The 22,677-nt window shown below is 42.7% G+C and overlaps 2 protein-coding genes across 9 annotated transcripts in view; one reads left to right on the plus strand and one right to left on the minus strand.

The window, feature by feature from the left end:
- The window catches only part of NMRK1 (nicotinamide riboside kinase 1), a 28,803-nt gene extending 15,258 nt beyond the window's left edge, over window positions 1-13,545 (minus strand). For 4 of the 6 annotated variants that reach the window (XR_014822905.1, XR_014822894.1, XM_084988005.1 and 1 more), the window contains exons 1-3: window positions 13,079-13,545; window positions 2,601-2,691; window positions 2,263-2,311 (exon numbers count right to left, since the gene is read on the minus strand). Coding sequence is in view for 4 of the 6 variants with exons in the window: in XM_084988005.1 (XP_084844131.1) it covers window positions 2,263-2,311; window positions 2,601-2,691; window positions 13,079-13,545 (607 nt within the window). In the remaining 2 variants the exon portion in view is untranslated. Of the gene's footprint in view, window positions 1-2,262; window positions 2,312-2,600; window positions 2,692-7,660; window positions 7,715-13,078 lie in introns of all 6 variants that reach the window. The other 2 variants (XM_084988018.1, XM_003121961.5) reach the window with 1 other exon arrangement.
- The window catches only part of OSTF1 (osteoclast stimulating factor 1), a 144,767-nt gene that overhangs the window by 77,051 nt on the left and 45,039 nt on the right, over window positions 1-22,677 (plus strand). The window contains exon 1 of one of the 3 annotated variants that reach the window (XR_014836443.1): window positions 13,570-13,814. The exons of 1 other annotated variant lie outside the window; for it this stretch is intronic. Coding sequence is in view for 1 of the 2 variants with exons in the window: in NM_214005.1 (NP_999170.1) it covers window positions 13,781-13,814 (34 nt within the window). In the remaining variant the exon portion in view is untranslated. 3 annotated transcript variants of the gene reach the window in all.

Below are 22,677 nucleotides of genomic sequence, written 5' to 3' on the forward strand. Positions count from 1 at the left end.
TGTGATTTGAAGATATTTATTACTTCAGTCAAATTAAATGTATTAAGACTTGCTCCGTGTCCTTGTGTATGTCTTCCATTTTGGTTGATGTTCCATGTGTTCTTTTTCTTTTTCTTTCTTTTTTTGTTTTTTAAGGGCTGCACCTGAGGCATGTGGAAATTCCCAGGCTAGGGGTCGAATTGGAGCTACAGCTGCCAGCCTACACTACAGCCACAGCAATGCCAGATCCAAGCCGCATCTGTGACCTACAACACAGCTCATGGCAATACCAGATCCTTAACCCACTGAGCAAGGACAGGGATAGACCCATGTCCTCATGGTTCCTAGTTGGATTTGTTACCTCTGAGCCACAACAGGAACTCCTCTTTTTCCTTTTTTTTGAAATTTTTATTGAAGTACAGTTGATTTACAATGGTTATATTAGTTTCAGACTACAGCAGAGTGATTCATACATATATATTCTTTTTCAGATTCTTTTCCATTGTAGGTTATTACAAGATATTGAATATAGTTCCCTGTCCTTGTTGATTATTTTATATATAGTAGTGTGTGTATTTTAATCCCAAACTCCTAATTTATCCCTCTCCCTCACGTTTCCCCTTTGATAACCCTAAGTTTGTTTTCCATGCCTGTGAGCCTATTTCTGTTTTATAAATATGTTCATTTGTATCATTTTCTTAAATTCTGCATATAAAAGATATATGATATTTGTCTTTCTTTGACTTACTTCACTTAGTATGATAATCTCTAGGTCCATCCATGTTGCTGCAAATGGCATTATTTCATTCTTTTTCATAGCCAAGTAGTATTCCATTGTATACACACACATATACGTACACACATGCACATACACATACATTATATCTTCTTTTTTTTTCTTTTTTGGCTGCACCCACAGCATGCCAAAGTTCCCAGGCTGGGGACTGAACCTGTGCCACAGCAGTGACCCAAGCCACAGCAGTCACAAGGTAGGAACTTTAACCCACTGAACTACCAGGGAACTCTTCTTTGACCACTTTTGAGGTTGACTTTTTATTGTACATTAATCAAATAACATTTTTTTTTTCCTTTTCTAGGGCCGCTCCCATGGCATATGGAGGTTTCCAGGCTAGGGGTCTCATCGGAGCTATAGCCACCAGCCTATGCCAGAGTCACAGCAACACAGGATCCAAGCCGCATCTGCAACCTACACCACAGCTCACAGCAACGCTGGATCCTTAACCCACTGAGCAGGGCCAGGGATTGAACCTGCAACCTCATGGTTCCTAGTCAGATTCGCCAACCACTGTACCATGACGGGAACTCCTCAAATAACCTTTTGCTTTTGTGAATAACTTAATTCACATCATTGAACATTTTGCAATTGGGATATTAGTGTTTTATCAGTATGTAAAAACTCATTTAAATTAGGAATAGTTCTTAGTCAATTGTTGAAAACAGTTTCTCCTTGTTTAACTCTTACTAACATTTAGAAGAGGGGAAGAGAAGAAAAAAATATCCTGGTTGCAGCTCAAGACACAAGAATAGACAGCCAGTTAAGGATTTTGCCTCTCTTAAAACTGTGTGTCTGTAAGAACTGATTAACAACATTTTTCCTCCACGGTTATCAAAGTTAAAAATAAAGAACATATTTTATGGCCCTTTGAGAGCTCTTTCTATTGCTATATTGCATAAGCACTCAGTGATGATCTTGTTAATTATAAAAGTTGATAAGACCATTACATAGTTTACTGGTATGATATTCTTTTACAGGTATAAATAAAAGTTTTTCTGATGGACTTTACTCCTTTGGCTTCAAAGTGGTGTTTGATTGGGTAAAGGAGTGAAGTGAATCCATCTAAATAATATTCACTAATCTTTCTGAGTAGCAAAAAGAAAAAGCAGCTGCCCGGTATCTTGATTAGCTCCGAGGACAGATAGGCTTAGAGTTTGTTCCTAGCAAGATGGGAAGGGGGAGGAATGTGTAATTACTTATGTATGCCCCAGGCAAGGATGAGTAAAATAACAGAGACCCACCTTGCTCTACCTTCAAAAGAAAAATCTAGTGTTCCAATATTTTCAGTTTTAACTATAAAACCAGAGAAAAGCTTTCATTTATTTAAATAGCTGAATATAAATTAGAAACCCTTACAAAAGAAGGTTTAAAGTATAGGAATGTACTTAAACATGTTTTGAAACTGCCTTCATAGATAGCAAAGTTATTTAGCTTTGAAACAGGAAATGAACATTAGTGTATAATATTTTGTAAGTTCATCTACTTACCATCATACTGAAGAAATCCATTTTCATCCGTCTCTATCTCAGACTCTGGCTGGAAATATAATAAAGTACCCATCAAAATATGCAGTGAAGAAATAATACAATTATAAAATAAAGACATGATAAATCTTTATTTTAACAAATGCTTTGGATGAGGCTAAATAAAATCTGACTAGCTCCTGTAAGTCTGCCATCTAGTGGATAAGTACCATTACTGCATTGAGACTACTTTCACAACCATAGCTCAATCACATAGCAAAGGCTTTTGGATATGATTGAATTAATTTTGATAGTATAACTTTTTTGTGTTAAATAAATTATCTGAGAAGTTTCATAAATACCTTAAAGAAATCATCCTGAGATATGACACTGCAATTTGGGAGGCGTTTCTGCAAATTCCTAGCCAGTGTTGTCTTCCCACCATTTGTCACACTAAACCAAAAGAATAAAGAAAAAAAAAAAAAGAAATACCAAGAAAGTACATACATTAAAAGAACATAAAACATTTTTAGCTGATCTTAGAAAAATGGATATTTAAAACAATATATAATATCTAAGAAAAAGTTATTTCTTTATAGGTATACTTTTTCTGTTGGCAAAACCACAGGCCCACCTAGAGCTGATGCAACAAATGATAAGAAATAAGCTGGAAAGGATGGAGCAGAAAGGTAACTAACTACTGGGCAAGTGAACTGGGTAATGCTAAGATTTAAATTACAGCTACTGTGTTGGAAACAAAAGAATTTTCTGTCTGTGCTGAAACATTCACAGGCTTCACACACATTCACAGGCTTCACACACATTCGCAGGCTTCACACACCACACAGAACATGAATAGCACATTTTAGTGCAAGCGTATAAAACTGCACATGGTCATTGTAATTTTGTTTCAATGCACAGTGAGGAAAAATGGAGGAGTGGCTTATTATAACCTTATCACAATGGTCAGTCAGTTACTTGTGCCTTCTGGCTGGACTGTGACATTTTGGAGAATGGGGACCCTGAGCAACTATTCCATGAACATATTTAGTTTCCCAGCACCCAGCACTGTGCATACTGTGTGGGAAGCACTTCTCCACTCAAGTCACCCAGAGAGTTTTTGTTTTTGTTTTAACATCGGACTGGCATACTTCCAAAGAATCTATGGACAGATTCAGGGTCTTATTTTGTGTGTGTCTTTTTAGGGCTGAACCCGTGGCATATGTAAGTTCCCAGGCCAGGGGGTGAATTGGAGCTACAGCTGCTGGCCTACATCACAGCTACAGCAACAGGAGGTCCAAGCCTTGTCTGTGACCTACACCAGAGTTCATGACTGCTACACCAGATCATTTAACTCATTGAGCAAGGGTGGGGATCAAATCCACATCCTCATGGATACTACACAAGTTTGTTACCACTGAGCCACAACAGGAACTCCCAGCTTCAGGGTCTTTGTGAATTTGAAAGAAATTACATCTTTATTTTCATTAAATTCTACCAGAATTTTGGCACTTCCTTTAACTGGAAATTCAAGTCATCAACAACAGTATTATTAACAGTACCTGTGACTTTGTCACCATAGATATCACAGATATTTTCATATCATGTTGCATTTGAGGCAGCCATCTTGAAGCATCATTGACACTATTACTCAAATTTATAGCAGTATTTATTTATTTATTTATTTCTTTTAAGGCTACACCTGCAGCACATGGAAGTTCCCAGGCTAGGGGTCAAATTGGAGCTGCAGCTGCCACCCTATGCCACAGCCACAGCACCACCAGAACTGAGTGGTAACTGAGACCTACACCACAGCTCACAGCAATACCAAATCCTTAACCCACTGAGCAAGGCCAGGGGTCAAATATGCATCCTCATGAATACTAGTTGGGTTTGATACCACTGAGACACAATAGCAACTCCTACAGCAGTTTTTAGAGTCACTACTGGACACTGATATTTAGTGACTTAAAAAGAAGCACGTATTTCACAATACTAAAATTTTTCTTTACAAATTTCTTTGTATTCTGTATTTTATTTTGTGCGTTTTAGACTACTACTCTGAGAAATCAAGACTTCACTATATCACCAAATGGCTACAGCACAAAAAACTCCTGACTACACACGTACTTACAAGAACCTGTGCTTATTCCTAGGTAAGATGAACTGCAATATGTTTATAATCTAGAAAGGGGAAAGGAACTAATATTTATTTATTACAATTGTTCATTGAATATAACTCAATTATTAATCACATAAAAGCTACAAAGTAGAAGGAATTTGATTCATGAGCTTTTTTTTTAAACTAAGATTTAAAAATTGGGTAGGATATAGATGATCTCCTTGAAAATATAAAAGTGGGTGAACGTTACCCTATGTTGTATTAAGAAAATACCATTATGAGAATTTTTTCCTCTTTAACAAAAATGTCTGTAATCCACACTGAATGCTCATAGTTCAGAATTTTGGTTTAAAATACATAGTAAAGGGAGTCCCCTTTGTGGCTCAGCAGTTAACAAACCTGACTAGGATCCATGAGGATGTGGGTTCAATCCCTGGCCTTGCTCAGTGGGTTAAGGATCCGGCATTGCTGTGGCTGTGGTGTAGGCCGGTAACTGTAGCTCCGATTCGGCCCCTAGCCGGGGAACTTCCATACGCTGAGGGTGTGGCCCTAATGGGTACCTTTATTACAGTGAGCCATCTGGCTAGAAAATGTGTAATTTTCTAGACTTACCTCTTGAGTTAAGATCATTCCTTTGAATCAATAGACTCTGATCCCTTCTTACTTACTTAGCTGGGGCCAATGAGAAATAAGCAACCCATTTTTGTAGACTTGGAGAAGATGGACCAGTTAGAAGACAGTCTAGGTTACAGAGATGAGGGAGGGGAAAATATTTAAAAAGACTGAGCCAAAGACCTATAATTAGACTGCAACCATCCCAAGTCATGTGACACCTTTTAAGACTCAACTCTTCTCCTTCAGCACACTCATAATCTCCATGCACCAGCAGGCTCACTGCCTCCTCCGTGTGCTCTCCAACCCCAGGGCCAGAGTATCTAGAGAGGAACATGTTCCATCCCGGGTTCTGGGGAAGGAAACGGATGCCTATCTGGGCCCACCTCCTCCTTGGTTCACAACACCCAAATAAATGCACAACCTATAGCCCATTTGTTTTTTATGCGATGGGTGACAAGAGAAGTCACTGTATTTGGAACATGATATTTGGCAAGGGAAAAGTTATAAAGGCTGTCTGTAACTCCTCCAACAAGTGGAGAATCCATGCTGCAACAGGTAGTTAATATTCCCATTGTCCAGTTAAGGAAACAAAGAGTTAAAAGCTGTATGCACAAAAAACTTGTGCAAGTTAACAATCAGCAAGTACCAGAGATGAGATACAAAGTCTAACTCTAACTCCCTTGGAGTTTATGTTTTTTAACATCATGGAACGTTGCGAGAATCTCATGAACGTTATAAACCCTTTCCTCAGAAAAATGAGCATCTTCACACATGCATTAAGTTTTCAGGAGGTTCATGGATGTCCCTTGAATCCTTGAGAACCTCTGCTATTCTCTGCAGTCCCAAGTGCTAGTTAGTTCACCTGGCAGCCAGTGCTAAGTACGCAAGAGCTACAACACAGTGAATTTGGAGGAAGGAGAGCAGGAACTGCAGCTGAGTCTGGCAGGGGCTTCACAGAAGCAGCAGCAGCACTAAATTGAAATTGTGGCACTTGCTGAGGAAGTCGCAGTGAAGAGGAGGCTTTCTTAGGGAGTGATGGATAGAACCAAAGGCACATGGCAAGAAAGCATAATGCAGGTTTCTAGAAAGAGGGCATTTTACTGGAATATTGAGATGAGGGGAATTTGTTCAAACATAGTCAAAGTGTGACTGGTTCCTGTAGTGGACGTGGTAATGGTCTCCCCAGGTTCCACCCATTTTCAAGATCTGGTTGGGACTGACCTCACTCTCAACTCCTCAACCAATCAAGGCAATCCCTTTGCTTGTGCCACAGTGACTGTGGGCATGTCACACAGTGGGTCCAGCCAAAGAGACTCACAACCAAGGGGAAGCAAAGTATGTTTCCCCTAGTGGCAGGCTAAGAAGAAGCATGAGGTTCCAGGAGCTGCTGGTAGTTCCTTGTGATGGAAAAATGGAGCCAACTTTAGGATGAATCCAAATGGAGAAAGACACAGAGAAGAAGCAGAGAGAAATGGAGCCTTTGGTGACACCACTAAGCTCCTGTAGAAAATCCTTCCTGTATCCTACCTGCCTTCCCGCCCTGAAGCTATTACATTTCTTTTGTGATTTTTAGGTGGTCCTCACACATCAGGAAATTCAGATTTCATTTCTAATAACTGGGAACCACTGAATACTGTTCATCAGGTGAAAGAAAAATGAACATTTTGTATGAAAATTAAACTGGTAAAGGTAAGTAGGAAAGATTAAGGGGGGGGAGGCTGGAATTAGAGACTGATGGCTTGACTAGGATGGTGACAGTGAGAATGGAAAGGAAGGGATGGACAAGAGAAGCAATATAGAGAAAAACTGACCTTTGTTATGGTTAGATAGGAGCAAGTCAAGGCAGAAGTCTGACATTTAATTTATCCAATTCTTTTTTTTTTTTTTTTTTTGCTTTTTAGGGCCACACTGTAGCCTATGGAAATTCCTAGGCTAGGAGTCAAATCAGAGCTGCAGCTGCTGGCCTATACCACAGCCATGCCAGATCTGAGCCGCATCTGCTACCTACACCACAGCTTGTGGCAACACGGGATCCTTCACCCACTGAGCAAGGCCAGGGATCGAACCCAAAATCTCACGGTTCCTAGTCGGATTTGTTTCCACTGCACCATGATGGGAACTCCGAGTTGTCTTATTTGAATGCCCACTTCTGGCACCACAGGTAGGGCGACCATATCATTTAGGACACTCTTGAGAGGGAGAAGGGCAAATGATTAATAATTATGCCAGGGAAATAAGGACCACCTTAAGATAAAAAGTTGGGAGAGAAAAGAATAGAGGCCAGGTGGTTCCTTATTCCCCATGCCCAAAGTTGGGCGTAACAGCAAAGAAAGGAGATTTTCTCTTATGTCACACTGGAGAAGCAACCATATGGAGAAGGATAAACTGCCCCGAACCAAAGGAGCATCTGATCAGGCCTTGCCTCTGGTGTCAGCTTCAGAAAACAAATGGTAAAGCTGGTAAACTCTCTTTACTGACTCTCCTGTTTTGGTTTACAGGAAACTCTCCTATCTTCTGCTCACATGTAGCCGAGGCTCCAGGTTTTAAATTCAACAGTGGCCTCCTCTCTTTTCTGGGACTCAGGAATCCTTCTCACCACTTCTCCTTCCCCCACCACATCCACATGGAAACACCCTTTGGACAGCCCGAGCATCTCAACCAGCTGCTTGTAGCAAAATTACTCACCCACCGATTCCAATGACAAATGTTTTCATAATTAGTTTTGAAAATCACGTCTTCCTAAAATTAAAACAAAATCAAATGTGTATCATTAATACATCTAAAGAGATAAAAGAGAGTCCTAAATGAGGAGGGATGGTCAGATGAGGGGGAACGATGCCAGTGATCTCTGGGTTTATCCCTCCCCCACCCCAGATTATCTACTTCTAGGAGAGCTTCACCCTGTACTGGCTTCTCTCTGCTACACTCTCTGGTTTAGTGCAAACAGGTGGCTGTGCTCAGGGCCTGCAGCCCAAGTCAAGTGAACTGAAAGCCCATGGCCAAGCAACCACTCTTTGAGGGTTCATTTTCAAGGGCATGGAAGAGCTTCTGAATCACAGGGCACATGACAGAGTTTTGTGCTCCCCTCCGCCAGGTGGCTTGTTACCTGCATGATTCAGTCAGCCAGAAATGACTGATTACCTCCAAGGCAGGGAACCAGGAGAGCTGGCCTCTCCTGAAATGGGGAGAAAGTCACTGCTGGCCAGAGGCAAGAGGAAGTTATTTCCCTGCAAGGGCCCTATTTCATCACCCCAGGGCCAGGGTAGACCAACTTTCAGAAATGGGCCAGCTAATTTGAGGCTTTGTGGGCCAAGAGGCAAAATCAAGGTTATTATGCAGGTATTTCTATAACAAGAGAGAAAACATTTCCACAGACTTTTTGATGAAAGTCAAAATACAGTTTTGAGTATAACTATAAAAGTTATAAGTATAAAATCGAGTATAACTTTCCCCCTGTTGTGTATGCATGTCTACGAATGAGAAGAAATGCCTTTGAACTAGATTTCAGAGTGAGTGTTTCCTGTTACAAAATGGACTGCAAGTGTTCAGGCAGAGGGCCACGTTTTAGCTGCAGGCCTTGCTTGTTGACCCCTATCTCGGGGGTGGAGGGAGTTTCACATCTGGCCTCCTAAGGTTCACAGAAGCAGTCTTGTGGATATTCCAAGGACCACTGTCATCTCTCTAATTGAAAAGGTGAAGCTCAGCTGCAGAGAACTTGAGTATTGGTGCTAGAAGATTGCCTCTGGCTGACACTGCTCTTTATTCCTAACAGCTCTGGTGGGGTGACCAGGGGCCTCAGCTGTGCCACCTGGGATAAGTGTGGCTGAGCTAGAGACTCTCAGCCTCCCTTCCCAATTCCTAAACCTGACCTGACCTGTGTTCAGGCTCCCCCTGTGGGGAGGTAGTAGGGAGAAGAGCCTGGGTCGCTCCTTGGCTTCTTTTCAGTTTTTCCAGAACACGGTTGGCCTTTCATGTCTGAGGGTTCCACATCTGTGGATTTGGCCTACAGTGGTTTGAAAATATGTGGGGAAAAAAGTTCCAGAAAGTTGCAAAAAGCAAAGCTTGAATTTGCTGCACTGGCAACCATTTCCATAGTATTTGAATTGTATTTACAACTATTCCCATAACATTTACATTGTGTTGGGGGTTACAAGTAATCTAGGGTTGATTCAATATATGTGGCAGGATGAGTTATATGCAAATACTTTGCCATTTTATAAAAGGGATTTGGGGTTCCAAATATTTTGGTATTCCTGGGTAGGGAGGTGTTGTCCTGGAACCAATCACCCCCCCATAAAAGGAACCACTGTATTCCAACTTGAGTGCAATTTCATAAGGTTTGGTCCTACTTTCATTTACTAGCCTCTGTGAGACAAAAATTCAACAATGTGAAATAAGTTGGACACCAAGTTTCACTGGGAGTTGCACTGTTGAATATATATCTCCATCCACACTACCAAAGTGTATCAAGGGAGCAATCACGCACAATGCTAGAATATTGTAGCATTATTGTAGAATAAATTTGTAGAATATTGTAGAATAAATTTGTAGAATATTGTAGAATAAATTTTTACATTGTGATTTTTACTGCTTTTGTATTATATTTTACCCTGTTTTTATTTTTAATATGTCAGCCCAAGGCTGCAAATGATCTTTTATTGGGGAAGGGAAAAAATCCTTTTTTTTTTACCCTGAGATGGGAGCTTTCTTCTTCTTCCTTTTTTGTCTTTTTGTCTTTTTATTTGCTTTTCAGGGCTGCACCTGTGGCATGTGGCGGTTCCCAGGCTAGGGGTCGAATTGGAGCTGTAGCTGCTGTCCTACACCACAGCTCACAGCAATGCCAGATCCTTAACCCACTGAGCAAGGCCAGGGATTGAACCCGTATCCTCATGGATACTAGTTGGGTTTGTTAACCACTGAGCCACAACTGGAACTCCGATGGTAGCTTTCTTACATTTTTGGTGATAAATGTCTTTTCTCCTATGAAATTATGTTGGGAGTAGGCAGTAGTAGATTGATGTCCTCAATTGACAAAATAAGAAAAAAAAATCCATAAACCTTTGTTATTCCTTGCTCCCATCTTTCCTATTTTTGGATAACATGTCAGAGCATAAATTCTCACTCCTGGAGAAACATAGGCTTAGAGATCACTGAGTCCACCCCTTCATTTTGCAGAAGTTGAAGCTGGCCCAGACAATAGAGTGACTTGCTCAAGATCACAAAGAGTAATGGAAAACTAGAAACAAAACTAAACCAAGCAAGATAGCTTCCTAACTGCTTTCTAATCTGCTAAAATGCACTTTATTACCAAAAGCAAAGAAAGGACATTGTACATGTGCTGTCTTGTGAGGGTTTTGTATATAATTGATGTCATTTTTATTGATGTATTATTGACGGGGTGTGTATTTGCTGTGCCTGCTGAATGGCAAAGACTGCTACTGATCCTGTGCTTCCTGCCACATCTGTGCATAGACATGAGGATGCTGGATCGATTATACAGCATGTAAAAACAAGGCAGTGTGGCTATAGCACTGGAAATAGGCTTGAGGGGGTTATTTGGGTGGAAAATCTAACAACTGAGAAACCAATAGTGAGGGAGAGTCAATAATCTACTTCTAAAATCCCCTGGGCTTGGGAGGGAACTTCCATGGTCAAACACGCGTTTTAACCAAAATAGGAACCCTCATTTCTATATTAGTTAGCAGTCTTAGCCTGTCCAAGACAGTGTTTGGGTAAATGTTGAGCACAGTCCATTAGCAATGAACAGGTGACACTATGGTGGGAGGGGCAGGGAATGGAGAGAAGCAGAAGCAAAATCTATGGCTGGGGAGTTTCCGTCATGGCTCAGCAGTTAACAAACCCGACTAGCATCCATGAGGACTCGGGTTCGATCCCTGGCCTTGCTCAGTGGGTTAAGGATCCTGCACTGTCATGAGCTGTGGTATAGGCCGGCAGCTTCAGCTCCACCTGGACCCCTAGCCTGGGAACCTCCATATGCTGCAGGTGAGGCCCTAAAAACACAAAACAACAACAAAAAAACCCCTATGGCTGGGGGCTGAATGGGTATGGGGTAGGCACAACAATTCCAGAAGCCATTTATTTCCAAAGCAGTGTTGGGTCCACAGGGCATCTTCAGGTGAACTCCAAGTTCAGGCCTAGCATTGTCCATCTCCACACCATGTTCTATTATTTCACTGCCTGTTGTCCTCTTTAAGAACTACTCAAAAATCAGACTTCAATCAGTCCAACACAAGTTCAATCACCTACAAACTGTAAATCACTGGATGTCCAACCATTTGCACTTTTCCAGCCTCATCAAACCAGGGCATCCAATTACCAGGAATACCTAACACTTCTAGTCTTGTGTGATATTTATGTACAGTTGACCCTTGAACAATGTGGAGGTTGGGGATGTCAACCCCCTTGCATTCAAAAAGTCCACTTCTAACTTTATAGCCAGCCCTCTGTATCTAAGGTTCTGCATCCTTGGATTCAATCAAGCTGGGATTATGTGGTACTGCTGGACCAGTTCAAACCTGTGTTAAGAGTCAACTGTACTTTATTTGCCCATTAAGTGCAAGGCTTTCTTTAACAGCTGAGAGAATTTGCTAAGGCTGAGGAGAACAGATTAAGATAGCCAAGAGCTAAGCCAAACTGAGTAATTTTTTTAATGCTTTTTTTAAACTCTAAGTAAAATATGTTGTTCAGTCCTTTTTTCCATAGCTGGTATGTGTTTATGATATTTAAATTATTTCACTACTAAATGTGGTACATTTTGGATTCTAACTGCCAAATTGTCAGAGGTGGCACGGGTGGAATCAACAGATTATAAGAAAGACAGCAACTCCCTAGTATAAATGGATGACAGCTAGCTAAGGAAACAGGGGGCTTTTCAGGATGTATAAAGAGCAGCCTGGTTTTTCTAAAAGTGTAATGTTTCAAGACTTCCCATCCATTTATTTTATTACATATTTTGATAACCTTCTATGTGACAAGGAAGTCTTCTACTGTTTTTAATTTTAAAAAAATTTAAATTTAATTAAAAAAATTTTTTTGGTCGCCCCAGGCCAGGGATGAATCCAAGCTGGAGTTGCTACCTATGCCACAGCTACAGCAAGGCTGGATCCTTACCCAATGTGCTGGGCAGAAGATCAAACATTCCTGCTGCTGCAGAGACACTGTCCACCCCACTGGGCCACAGTGGGAACTCCTATTTTTTAAACTTTGCTCCCTTTCAGTAAACAGCAATCTCCCAAGGCTGGTGTTTCTGAATACACGACCCATGCCCTTTTCTCTTGGAATCATTCTTTCATTAACCCCCAGGGGAAACTTTGAAGGTTCATTTTACATAGAGTCTCATGTAAAATATTTCCCATTTTTCTTCCTCCAAACAAACAACTAGTTTATGATATAGCCTGTGCTGTTTTGAGTTTAACACACAAAGTGTTTCTCCTATGCCCCAGCCTCCCAGTGGAGATTCAATCTGGTAATCTGAGGTGGGCAAACTTGCTCTGCCAAGTACTGTTATGGTGAATGTTCTCGGCTTTGCAGGCAGCTGCTCAGTTCTGCTGTTAGGCAGCAAAAGTGGCGGGAGACAATACATAAGCAAATGAGCGTGGCTGTGTTCTAATAAAATTTATGGACACTGAAATCTGAATTTCATATAATTCTCACGTGCCAAAAAATCTGCTGCTTCTGATTTCTTTTAAGCCATTAAAAAAATGTGAAAACCATTCTCAGGTGGTACAATAACAGGCGGCAAGGGGGCCGCAATTAGCCGAATCCAATGCTACAGAAATAAAAATTTTCTCCTGCCCTAGGGATCATGACCTGACTCTGCCCCAGTGACTTCTCCCAACAACCTGAACGGTCTCTAGAAGGCAGACTCCCATTTTAAGGATTATTAGGGGGCGTGAGAGCACCACACCATCACGAGTACACGTCCTCCTGGGCAGGCCACGGATCAGTCCCTTTATGGTGGTAGGAGCCTCAACAAGGCTTTCAAGACACAACCAGGCTCGGGCTCCAGCGCTGGAACACTGTGGAAATACCTCCTGGCCCCAGAGAGTCGGCGCTGCGCGGCGGGGTCTATCAGGTACTCACCCAGCGCCAGTTCGAGTGCTCCCAAGCAGAGCGGCACAAGCAATTGCCAACCGCACGCCTCTCACTAACCCTCCGCAACCCCCGAAGCTCGTTAACCGAGACGCCCACAAGTCCTTCCCCCGCGCCCCTCCCGGGTCAGAGGTGGCCCAGGGTAGAGGTGACAAACCCCAGGTTTCCGTCCCACCCGGAGCGGACGCGGCGCCCGGCTCCAGCCGGCGTTGGGCGGGGCGGGACTCCGGAGAGCGTGGCCGCGTGCGCGCGCTCGCGCTCCTACACAGTCCAGCCCTTTCCCCTCCTTGCCGCGCGCCCCTGGCTGGCCCTGGCGCGAGCCTACGACGCCCCCGTTCGGCTCCGGCTGATTCTGCCGCCGCGCGCGCTGTCGTGCGCGCCTCCCGCGCTCCTGCCTCGGGGAAGCTGGCAGCAGGGGAGCCAATTAGCGCTCGGCGAAGCGGCGGCCACTTCCTCATCTGTCCGGCCGCGCGCTCCGGACGGGTCTGTCGGCCGCGGGGCGGGGCGGGGTACTGCGCGGAGCGGCTCTGCCAGCTTCTGCTTGTCTGGCTGCCAAGGGTGGACGCAGGTCCTTGAAGGCGCACCGCTGCAAGCCAGACAAAAAGAAACTTTGGGGCGCCCGGAGTGCCGAGTGGAGGGGCGTTCGTTTGGCTTTTCGTGCGTGGTCTACAGGATCAGCCGCTCCAGGAAGAGATGTCGAAGCCGCCACCCAAACCGGTCAAACCAGGTAAGGGAGGTGCTCGCGGGTCCCCTGGCCGCCGCGGTGCTCTGCGCTCCCTTTGCCACTTGGCAGGGCAAACCAGACACGTACCCGGCCCCAGCCTCGCTTTCGAAAAGGGACCCACCGGGATAGGAGTTGTTAGCGTTGCTGCTGCGTTCGCTGTAGCGGGGCGATCAGTTTGGATAGCAAGAAGATTTTCGAGGAATTTAAAAAATTTTATTTTTGAAGAGGAGTCACGCTTGGCTTTGCAACATTGTCATTAGCGGCAACTTTCCAGGCGATGCGAAGGCTACGTCCCATTGAAGCTTTCCTGGAAGACAGGGCCATTGATCTCCCTTAGGAAAAAAAATAAATGTCTTGAAATGGGTTTTTAGCCACTTCCTCTTTTTTTTTTTTTTTTTTCAGTGTGTGTCACTGTCAAGTTTGAGTTCTTGACCGGCCAAAGGGAACGGGAAGTGCGCTGCTTGTAGGGTGGGGTGCGTGAGCGGGTCTTCTTTGGGACTTTTGAGAGGAGCTGCGTTCGAAAATTGACCTCGAGATCTTGAGGAAAGCTTTTACAAAAGTGTACTTGAACTCCGGACTAGAAGAATCTAGGCTGTGGCAGGATAATCTCAGCAATTGCTATTCGGAAGTGTCATTTTATCAGGCAATACAAGTCCTTTGCCTCCACTCCCCTAATGAATTTGGCTAAATTGGAGAGGATGAGATTACTAAGTTCCTCAAAGCAGCGCTAAAGAGCGCTTGTAGTCCTTGTTCATTTTTATTTTATCCTTAGAATATTTCCTGGGATATGGAGAAAGGAGAATTTAAGAGGGAATTAATTATTTCAGTTCAGTACTGTAACAGACTCATTCATGCATTCATCCGGTAGGTAGGTACAGAAAACATAGGAAATGGAAGATAAATTCTCAGTTTTTTTCTTCCATTCTCATGTAACATCAGTATAACGCAGGCTGAAATTTAGCCATCTAGGTCAATTTCAAAGTAACCTTGTTTAGGAAGATAATATTTTCTTGATCTTCCTAAATTTTAGTCAAGCACTCCATCTTCCCTTGTTTGCCCTCACATGTGGTAGTTTCCAGTCATTTTATTTGAAAATTAGGTACATGTATGGCATGGTCGTTCATTGAGGACTTAAATGTTGGTGGGCTGGGTGTGAAGGAAATTTTGGGGACTTTGGTTCTGCTGTGAGCAAAGGTAGGGACATGGCTGGAATTGGGCTCTGTGCTTCTTTAGCTGTGGAATTTCATGGAGTTTGCGTATGAGAGGAGGTGCCTATATAGGAGCTGGCAGTGCCCTAAACTCATATGTAAATCAGGACATGCAGTATTCAACAAAGTAGAGTTATTCTTTAATAGCTAAACAAAATACTTTATTTTAAAGAAGGTCCTGAGGAGCCGTTCAGGAGGTTTTTCATCTCTAGACCTTAAGCTATGTCCCTGCTGCTCCTGAAGGGACATTGACGTGGTGTGTTTGTGTGTTTGCACTGGTGTGCTTTAGGGATCACATTGTGACCAGTTGTAAATACACTTTCAGGAACCATTTTTGTTATCTGACCCTACTGCTTTCTTCTCTTCAGCAAATCAGAAAGCAAATGATTGAAAATGACTGCTATTCAGGGTCCTCACTGGTTTATAAATGAGATCCAAACTCAAATAAGGTCACCCTAGAAACTGATCTGTTAGTTTACTAATTTACAGTGAGAAATCCTACTTTCAGTCTGACTTGACACTTTGTGTGGCCTGGCTCAATTGAAAACAGAACTGTCCTATTTTGGTACTGGCCCACATTTACTGTATGCCAGGCACTGACCTAATCACTTTGCATGTGTTCACTCATTTACCTTTCACAATAATCCTGTGAGGTGAGTACCTTTATTGTTCCCATTGCATGGATGGGGAAATGAAAGCAAGGCATAGAAAGCTTAGGTTACTTGCCCAAGGTCAGCCACTGAGTCCTGCCCTGGGAAGTGGACAGGATTAGAACCCAGGTAGTTTGACTCCAGAGTCAGGGCCCTTAACCATATTATTATCACATCACAACATACCATTCATAGCAGTCATCATGTGTGTATTTTAGAACTGGTGCATAGGAGTAGAAAGGACAGCCCTTCTGATCCTCTGTCAGACTTTCTTGTCAGAAATGGACATAAAGGTCACCCCCTGGTTGGTAGCAGCAGGGAGAGTGCTGCTGAGCTTTACTTTCTTGTCATGCAGGCAAACTACATGGATGAAAATGTCTAAAGCAAGCTTGGAATTAAGGGACAGATGTATATAATTTTTGGTTTCTTGGTTTGTTTATACCCTGCTTCATCCCAAATGAGAGTTAAAGAAGAGGTGAAGGAGGTAGGGTCATACAGAGGGAGTGAAGACTAATAAGAGGAAATCAGAAGGAAAGATAGCTTATAGATATGCATGTTGTTAGGTCCTGCAGAATTTCTAAAGGAGGCTTGTAGATTTATTTCTCTGCTTCAAGCAGAGAGAAGAGATCAGTTACAAGATTCCCAGTGTTCATAAAATTAAAATGTATTCCCTGCTCTGAGAAGAGTTGTTTTAATGGTACTGAGATCTGAGATGAGCTTTCCCCATGAGTTCTCTTAAAGTGTTTCAGTGGACCAGACAGCTCTACAAAGAAACACAAGTGGGACATCATAATGGTCATCCCTAGAGCTCCCTACAGAGCATGATCTGGGCAAAACATCATGACTCAGTTCCAAAGGCTGTGTGGAAAGGAGGGAGCTAGATGAGGAAGGACAGGGGACTTATGGAAGGATTTTAGTAGCAATGGACATAAAGCTACTCAATCAGGGGACTGTTTTTGGAAAGAAGGTTCTTTCAACTCCTGGTCAGATGCTGGGCAGGAGAACTGTGCTGCTTCATTTACTTTTTCACCTTCCTGAGGTTATACCAGGGATTGGGTTAGTGGCCACATCCAAAATTCATTTGCTAAACACTTCATAATATGTGCAACTTATGTTTTAGGCCCTGTGGTAGACACTCAGGTTCCGAGGAACAATAAAATCATCCGTGAAGGGAGTTCCCGTCGTGGTGCAGTGGTTAACGAATCTGACTAGGAACCATGAGGTTGCGGGTTCGATCCCTGCCCTTGCTCAGTGGGTTAACGATCCAGCGTTGCCGTGAGCTGTGGTGTAGGTTGCAGACGCAGCTCGGATCCTGCGTTGCTGTGGCTCTGGTGTAGGCCAGCGGCTACAGCTCTGATTCGACCCCTAGCCTGGGAACCTCCATATGCCGCAGGAGCGGCCCAAGAAATAGCAAAAAAAAAAAAAAAAAAAAAAGACCAAAAAAAAAAAAAAAATCATCCGTGAAGATCTTGAGTCTAATGGAGATGTATGTATATCTAGATAATATCTTAGATTATCCCATAGCTACAATTAGATGGCTGACCTTAGCCATTTTGCTTAAAAAGATGTTGTAAATAAAAATGCAATAAATTGGAGTTCCCACCGTGGCGCAGTGGCAACGACTCTGACTAGGAACCATGAGGTTGAGGGTTCGATCCCTGGCCTCGCTCAGTGGGTTAAGGATCCAGCATTTCCGTGAACTGTGGTGTAGGTCGCAGATGAGGCTCAGATCTGGCATTGCTGTGACTATGGTGTAGGCAAGCAGCTGTAGCTCCGATTAGACCTCTAGTCTGGGAACCTCCATATGCCGTGGGTGTGGCCCTAAAAAGCAGAAAACCAAAACTAAAACCAAAAAAAAAAAAAAGATGCAATACATTTGTATCATTGGACTCTTAGAAACTATAGTACAGAAAAACAATAAATATGTAAATAAAAATGTGAAAGTCATCCTCGCCTGTCATCTAGTGATAATCATTATTTTCACTCATTTTTTTCTCCCCTAAGTCCCTTTCATTCAAAAAAGAAAATACAATTATTCTCAGAACTGTGTCTGTTTCAGTTTTAAGTGTCTTACTGCTGGTTGACATGTGTTTGCTGCAATCTCTGTAGTGACGCCTTACACTCTGCTTGAAAAATCAATTCTGTCACTTTTTTTTCTTTTTGCTTTTTAGGGCTGTGCTCACGACATATGGAGGTTCCCAGGTTGGGGTCAAATCAGAGCTACAGTTGCCCGCCTACGCCACAGCCACAGCAACTCGGGATCTGAGCCACATTTGTGACCTACATCACAGCGCACAGCAACGACAGATCCTTAACCCACTGAGCAGGTCAGGTATCAAACTCACATCCTCGTGGATCCTAGTTGAGTTTGTTAACCACTGAGCTACGAAGGGAACTTCAATTCTGTCACATTTTGACCTTTCCTTGCTTACTGGTCTTTTTCTATAGGGTTACTTTTGGCTACTCAAGGTCTGTCATTGAAACTTCCCCCTCTCATTGTTAGATGTGCCATGGTGGTACTCTGTGTGCCAGAATGTGTCACAATTTTGTGGTCTTCAGCTCATTCTTTAGGGGACCCTCCTTACCTTTTAGTAAAGCAGCCCAACCTCTCTGTTTTACATATGCACTTTTGTTCTTTTCAGCCACCCTCCAAAGAGAGCCTCACAGCTCAGATAGGGTGAGCCCCTCTGGCTTGTCAGAGTATGGAAGACAACTTTTGTTCTCACAAGGACCTTTTAAAAGGAGACTTTATTCTGAGACTTGATGTAAAGATGGGTGAAAGGAGGATTTCCCATCGTAGCTCAGTGGAAACAAATCTGACTTATAACCAAGAGGTTGAGGGTTCGATCCCTGGCCTCCCTCAGTGGGTTAAGGATCCAGCATTGCCATGAGCTGTGGTGTAGGTCGCAGACATGGTTCAGATCCTGCATTGTGGTGGCTAGGCTGTAGGTCAGCAGCTGTAGCTCTGATTTGACCCCTAATCTGGGAACCTCCATATGCCTTGGGTGTGCCTCCCCCCCAAAAGAAAAGGATTGTTGAAGGGGATGTTGATTGAGATTTGGACTAGAATCCTCTCATTCTAAGCAGGTTCGATAACCTTCCCCTGTAGCTGAAAGCCTGATGTCTGACCTTGACGAATTCTTTTAAATGGCTTATTGATTTTGGTGGTGGAAGTAAAATGGCATAAATATTTCACTTGTCTTGGGAAAATTAATTAATGGGACTTTGAAGAAGCAAATATCAGTGTTTTGGGGTTTGGTTTATTTTGTATTTATAATAAAAACATCATAAAACTTCAAAGATGTCACACAGATGCTTATATGAAACTCTGGAGAGGGAAAAGGTTTTCATCAAACATGATCTGAAGTTGTGTGTAATTTTTTCCTGAAGTTGTGTGAATTAATTAAAGGCGAGATATCGGGTTGGTTTGAGATGTGCACATGAATGGTTTTTCTTCCTAACCTTGATGCTCTGTTTATCCCTGATGGCAAAATAAAGTCTGAGAAACATCTTGAGAATTTCAGAGTGATGATGATGTTTGTAATAGTTAACGTTTATTTGTCCCTAAGTGACAGGCCCTGTGCCCAACACTGTGTATGCTCTCACTTCCCTGTGAGGTGGATCCTAATATCCTCGTTTTATGGATGAAGGAGAACTTAGTGAGGTCTAAAAGCTAGTAAGTGATTGGTTTGATCTGGGAATGGAAGGCAAGCCTTAACTGGAGTCTCTGCACTTTGGGCAGAGAAATCCATGAGGATTCTGTTAGGTTGGACCGGTTTTACTTGGGCAGCCACCTTTACTAAAACTGGTGCAGTTGTTTTATTTACATTTGCTTTGTAGAGCTCCCCTCTTTAACTGGATCTGTATTAAGTGTAATAATATTCAACACTTTTTGAGAGTAGAATAATCTTTTATTTCTTTGTAACTGTACAACAGCTAAACTCTTTAGCTGTTGATGGATACATAGAAAGTCTTGATATGTAATGAAGTCTTTGTCTGGAAAAAGGTGGGGGAGACTTTGGTTGGGTCTATCTTGTAGCTTCACATTAAATAGCAAAGGCTGGAGGCAGTGTTGTCAGCACTACTTTGGAACGAGGAGGGTCCCCTCCGCCTTGTGTTTTCAGCATTCCCACAGCTTGACTTCAGTATGACTAAGTGGTGAGCTTTTCTGACACGCCTCTGTTAGGGAGGAAAAAGTGTTTCCTCTACCCTCTTAGGTGTTATATATAGGTACTGTGAATGCATTGAATTAAACGGACAATAAAATCAGATTAACAGGAAAAAAAGACTTACAAATTTAATTTTATATGTGTAAGGGCTATATAGAAAGGAAACAAAAACCCAAAGAAGTGATTAGACTTGAAAGTGTATATACCATTTTAACAAAGGGCAGCACGTTGTGGAGAAGTGACTAAAAAAAGGAGTTGGGGGATGGGCTTCTGAGGGAGTAAATTGTGGGAAGGTAGATATATGGGGAAACTAATGGAAAATAAGAGTTATTTTAGTGAGGTTTGCTTATGCAGATCCATCTAAGTGACACCTCTATCCTCAGTGATAAAGGTCCTTCTCTTTCTTGTATGGGGCACCTGGCGGGGAGGGCAGATACCTTCACAGGGGGAATTTACACCTTGCTTTGAGGCGGATGGGGAAGGCAAAGAATTCTTCCTGTGTCTACATCTTCTCAGTTGCCTTCAACTCAAAATAATGCTTATGAACGAAGTGGCGTATTTTGGGCTGACTTTTCTAGTCCTCTTCACCTCATACCTTATGTCCATTGAAAACCATTGCCAAATTTGTCCTCACTTGCTTAATGGCCACAGGAAACAAAATACATGGGGGCTGAGCGGGATGGAGGGGGGAGACACACCCTTTTAGTGATATGAGCTACTAAGTCAAAATAACTCTATAAAGCTGGCGGGAAAAGATTCTCTGTCAAATAAATTATAGGAGTTTGGGGGGAAATGTTTCAGATACCAGTATAGAGAGAGCTTCCTGATTCTTTTGAACAATTGCATGGTACTCGATTGTATTTGTTTAACCAGACCCATATTCAGTGCATTTAGATCATTCCTATTCTTCTGTTATAACAAACAGTGTTACAACAGCCTGGTTGTTTACCCATGTGAATAAATCCATAGGAGAAAGTCCTGGCAGTGGGTATGGGCATTGCCATTTTCACAGACATTTCCAAAATGCTCTCCAGTTTACCTTCCTGCCAAAAATGTGTGAGTAGGCCTTACGCAGAAAAATTACAACTCATACGATAGAGATGTTATCAAAATGTGATCAGAGGCCTAGGAAGTGCAAGGTAAGGAGCTTGAGGAAGCTGAGAAAGATATCACAGAAGAGGGGAAATTTAAGCAATTCTCAAATGCTGAATGAGAGTTTTGTAAGCAGAAAAGGGGAAAGTCATTAAACATGGGCAGAAAGGAAATGACTTGACATGACGTCCTGTCCACGTTTGCTTGATTGCATAGGGGCTGAGCTTCTCTCACAGAAGCCAGAGAGATTTCATGTGCACACATAGAACTGTGAACCAGAGAAATTTGTTCTGAATTAAAGAGAAAGTCATGTAGCATAGTTTGCCTAGTGTAGTAGTTGAAAAACAGTATTGCTTCCCATAGAAAATGAGCATTTGAATGTCCACACGTTAGCCCTTGACTCAGGTGCTTATCTCTTTGTCAGAGTGTTAACAAGAGCTCTGGGTGGTGAGTTTGCAGCCATGGGTTAAAGAGGGTCATGGCTTCAGCTTACTTAAAAAAGTCACTGGTGGGGCTGCTGAAGTCACCTCTTTTTTATTAACTCTGGTGAGTCATATCCCACTCAAGGTTTGGGCATGCGTAGAATTTTTATAAAGTTATAAGACAAATCCCTTAATTTAGTCTTGATGTAGGAGTTAGGGGAGAGTTTTGTATTTGTGCATTTGGATTAGCATGTTAAACTTGTTAGTATTCATTTGAATTTGATAAATCACTTTGGTTTTATATTCTGGGGAATGTGCTTGTTGTGGTTCTTTCCTAGTTTGGTGCTCCAGTTTCCCAGGGAGCCTGAAGGCAATTTAAACTCAAATTAAGGAAGACACTAGAGACCAAATCTAGTCTCAAGACCTTGTTTATTCTCCTACTAGAGGGTATGCCTTGACCCTCTTCAGTGATCTGAAGGTGGCCCTAGAGAGTCTCTGGCATCCCCACACTCCAGGAATTTTTGCTAAGTTCTGAGAAAATCATGGGTTCTATTTCAGGATTCTCTCATCTATAAGCAAAGACTTGAATCAACTCAGTTGTCTAATCTGTGCTTGAGAGGAGGACCCCTCCAAGGTCAGCTCTCTGAGCACAGTGGAGGGCAGCTAGGCTGAGAAGCCTCTCCAGGCTTTGGGCACTGTTGGTGGGTATCTCAGTCTCCAGATTTGGAAGATTCCACTGAGTCTCATCTTTCCTTTCTTAGAAACCAGTCTCTTAGCACTATCTCTAAAATGTTGCCTATCCAGGTTTACAGGCTTTTCTGGCTGCTTTTTGGGGCCCATTGTTTTGATGCAAATTTATTGACAGTAGCCCCCAGGAGGGCCTAAACTGAAGGTATTCTCACTGGTTTTCAGGCAAGAAAACTGGCTGTGAAACATGGCAGATGGACACCATTCCCTCCAAAGTTTGTTTCTGAATGGTGTGCCAAACCTGAGATTGTTTTCAACTTTGTTTTTCTGTTGGGGAGTAAATCTTTCTCTTTTATTCCTCTGCACTCAGGTTCTACATCTAAGTCACCCAAGCAGCTGCCAGCCACAGCCTGTACCTCCATTAAGGTGAACTGTGAAGTAGGAGTTGCTGCCTATGGTGACTATCTACTTCCTCTTTCATGGAGTGGGTCCCATCAATAGGGCTGCTTCTAGCTCTTGCTTAATGCCTTCCCTCTCTCAAGGAACAATTCTCTACCTAAATATTTGATCTCTAAATAGTTCCTGGGACCTGACACTGGCTTTGTAAGAGCTCTGTTGACCACAAGAGGCCCCTGCCC

Source organism: Sus scrofa, chromosome 1 (assembly GCF_054392235.1).
Source record: "Sus scrofa isolate SSC_HxYL_T2T_F1_AM1 chromosome 1, Sscrofa_HxYL_maternal_Yorkshire_Landrace_v2.0, whole genome shotgun sequence".
Lineage (NCBI taxonomy): Eukaryota > Metazoa > Chordata > Mammalia > Artiodactyla > Suidae > Sus > Sus scrofa.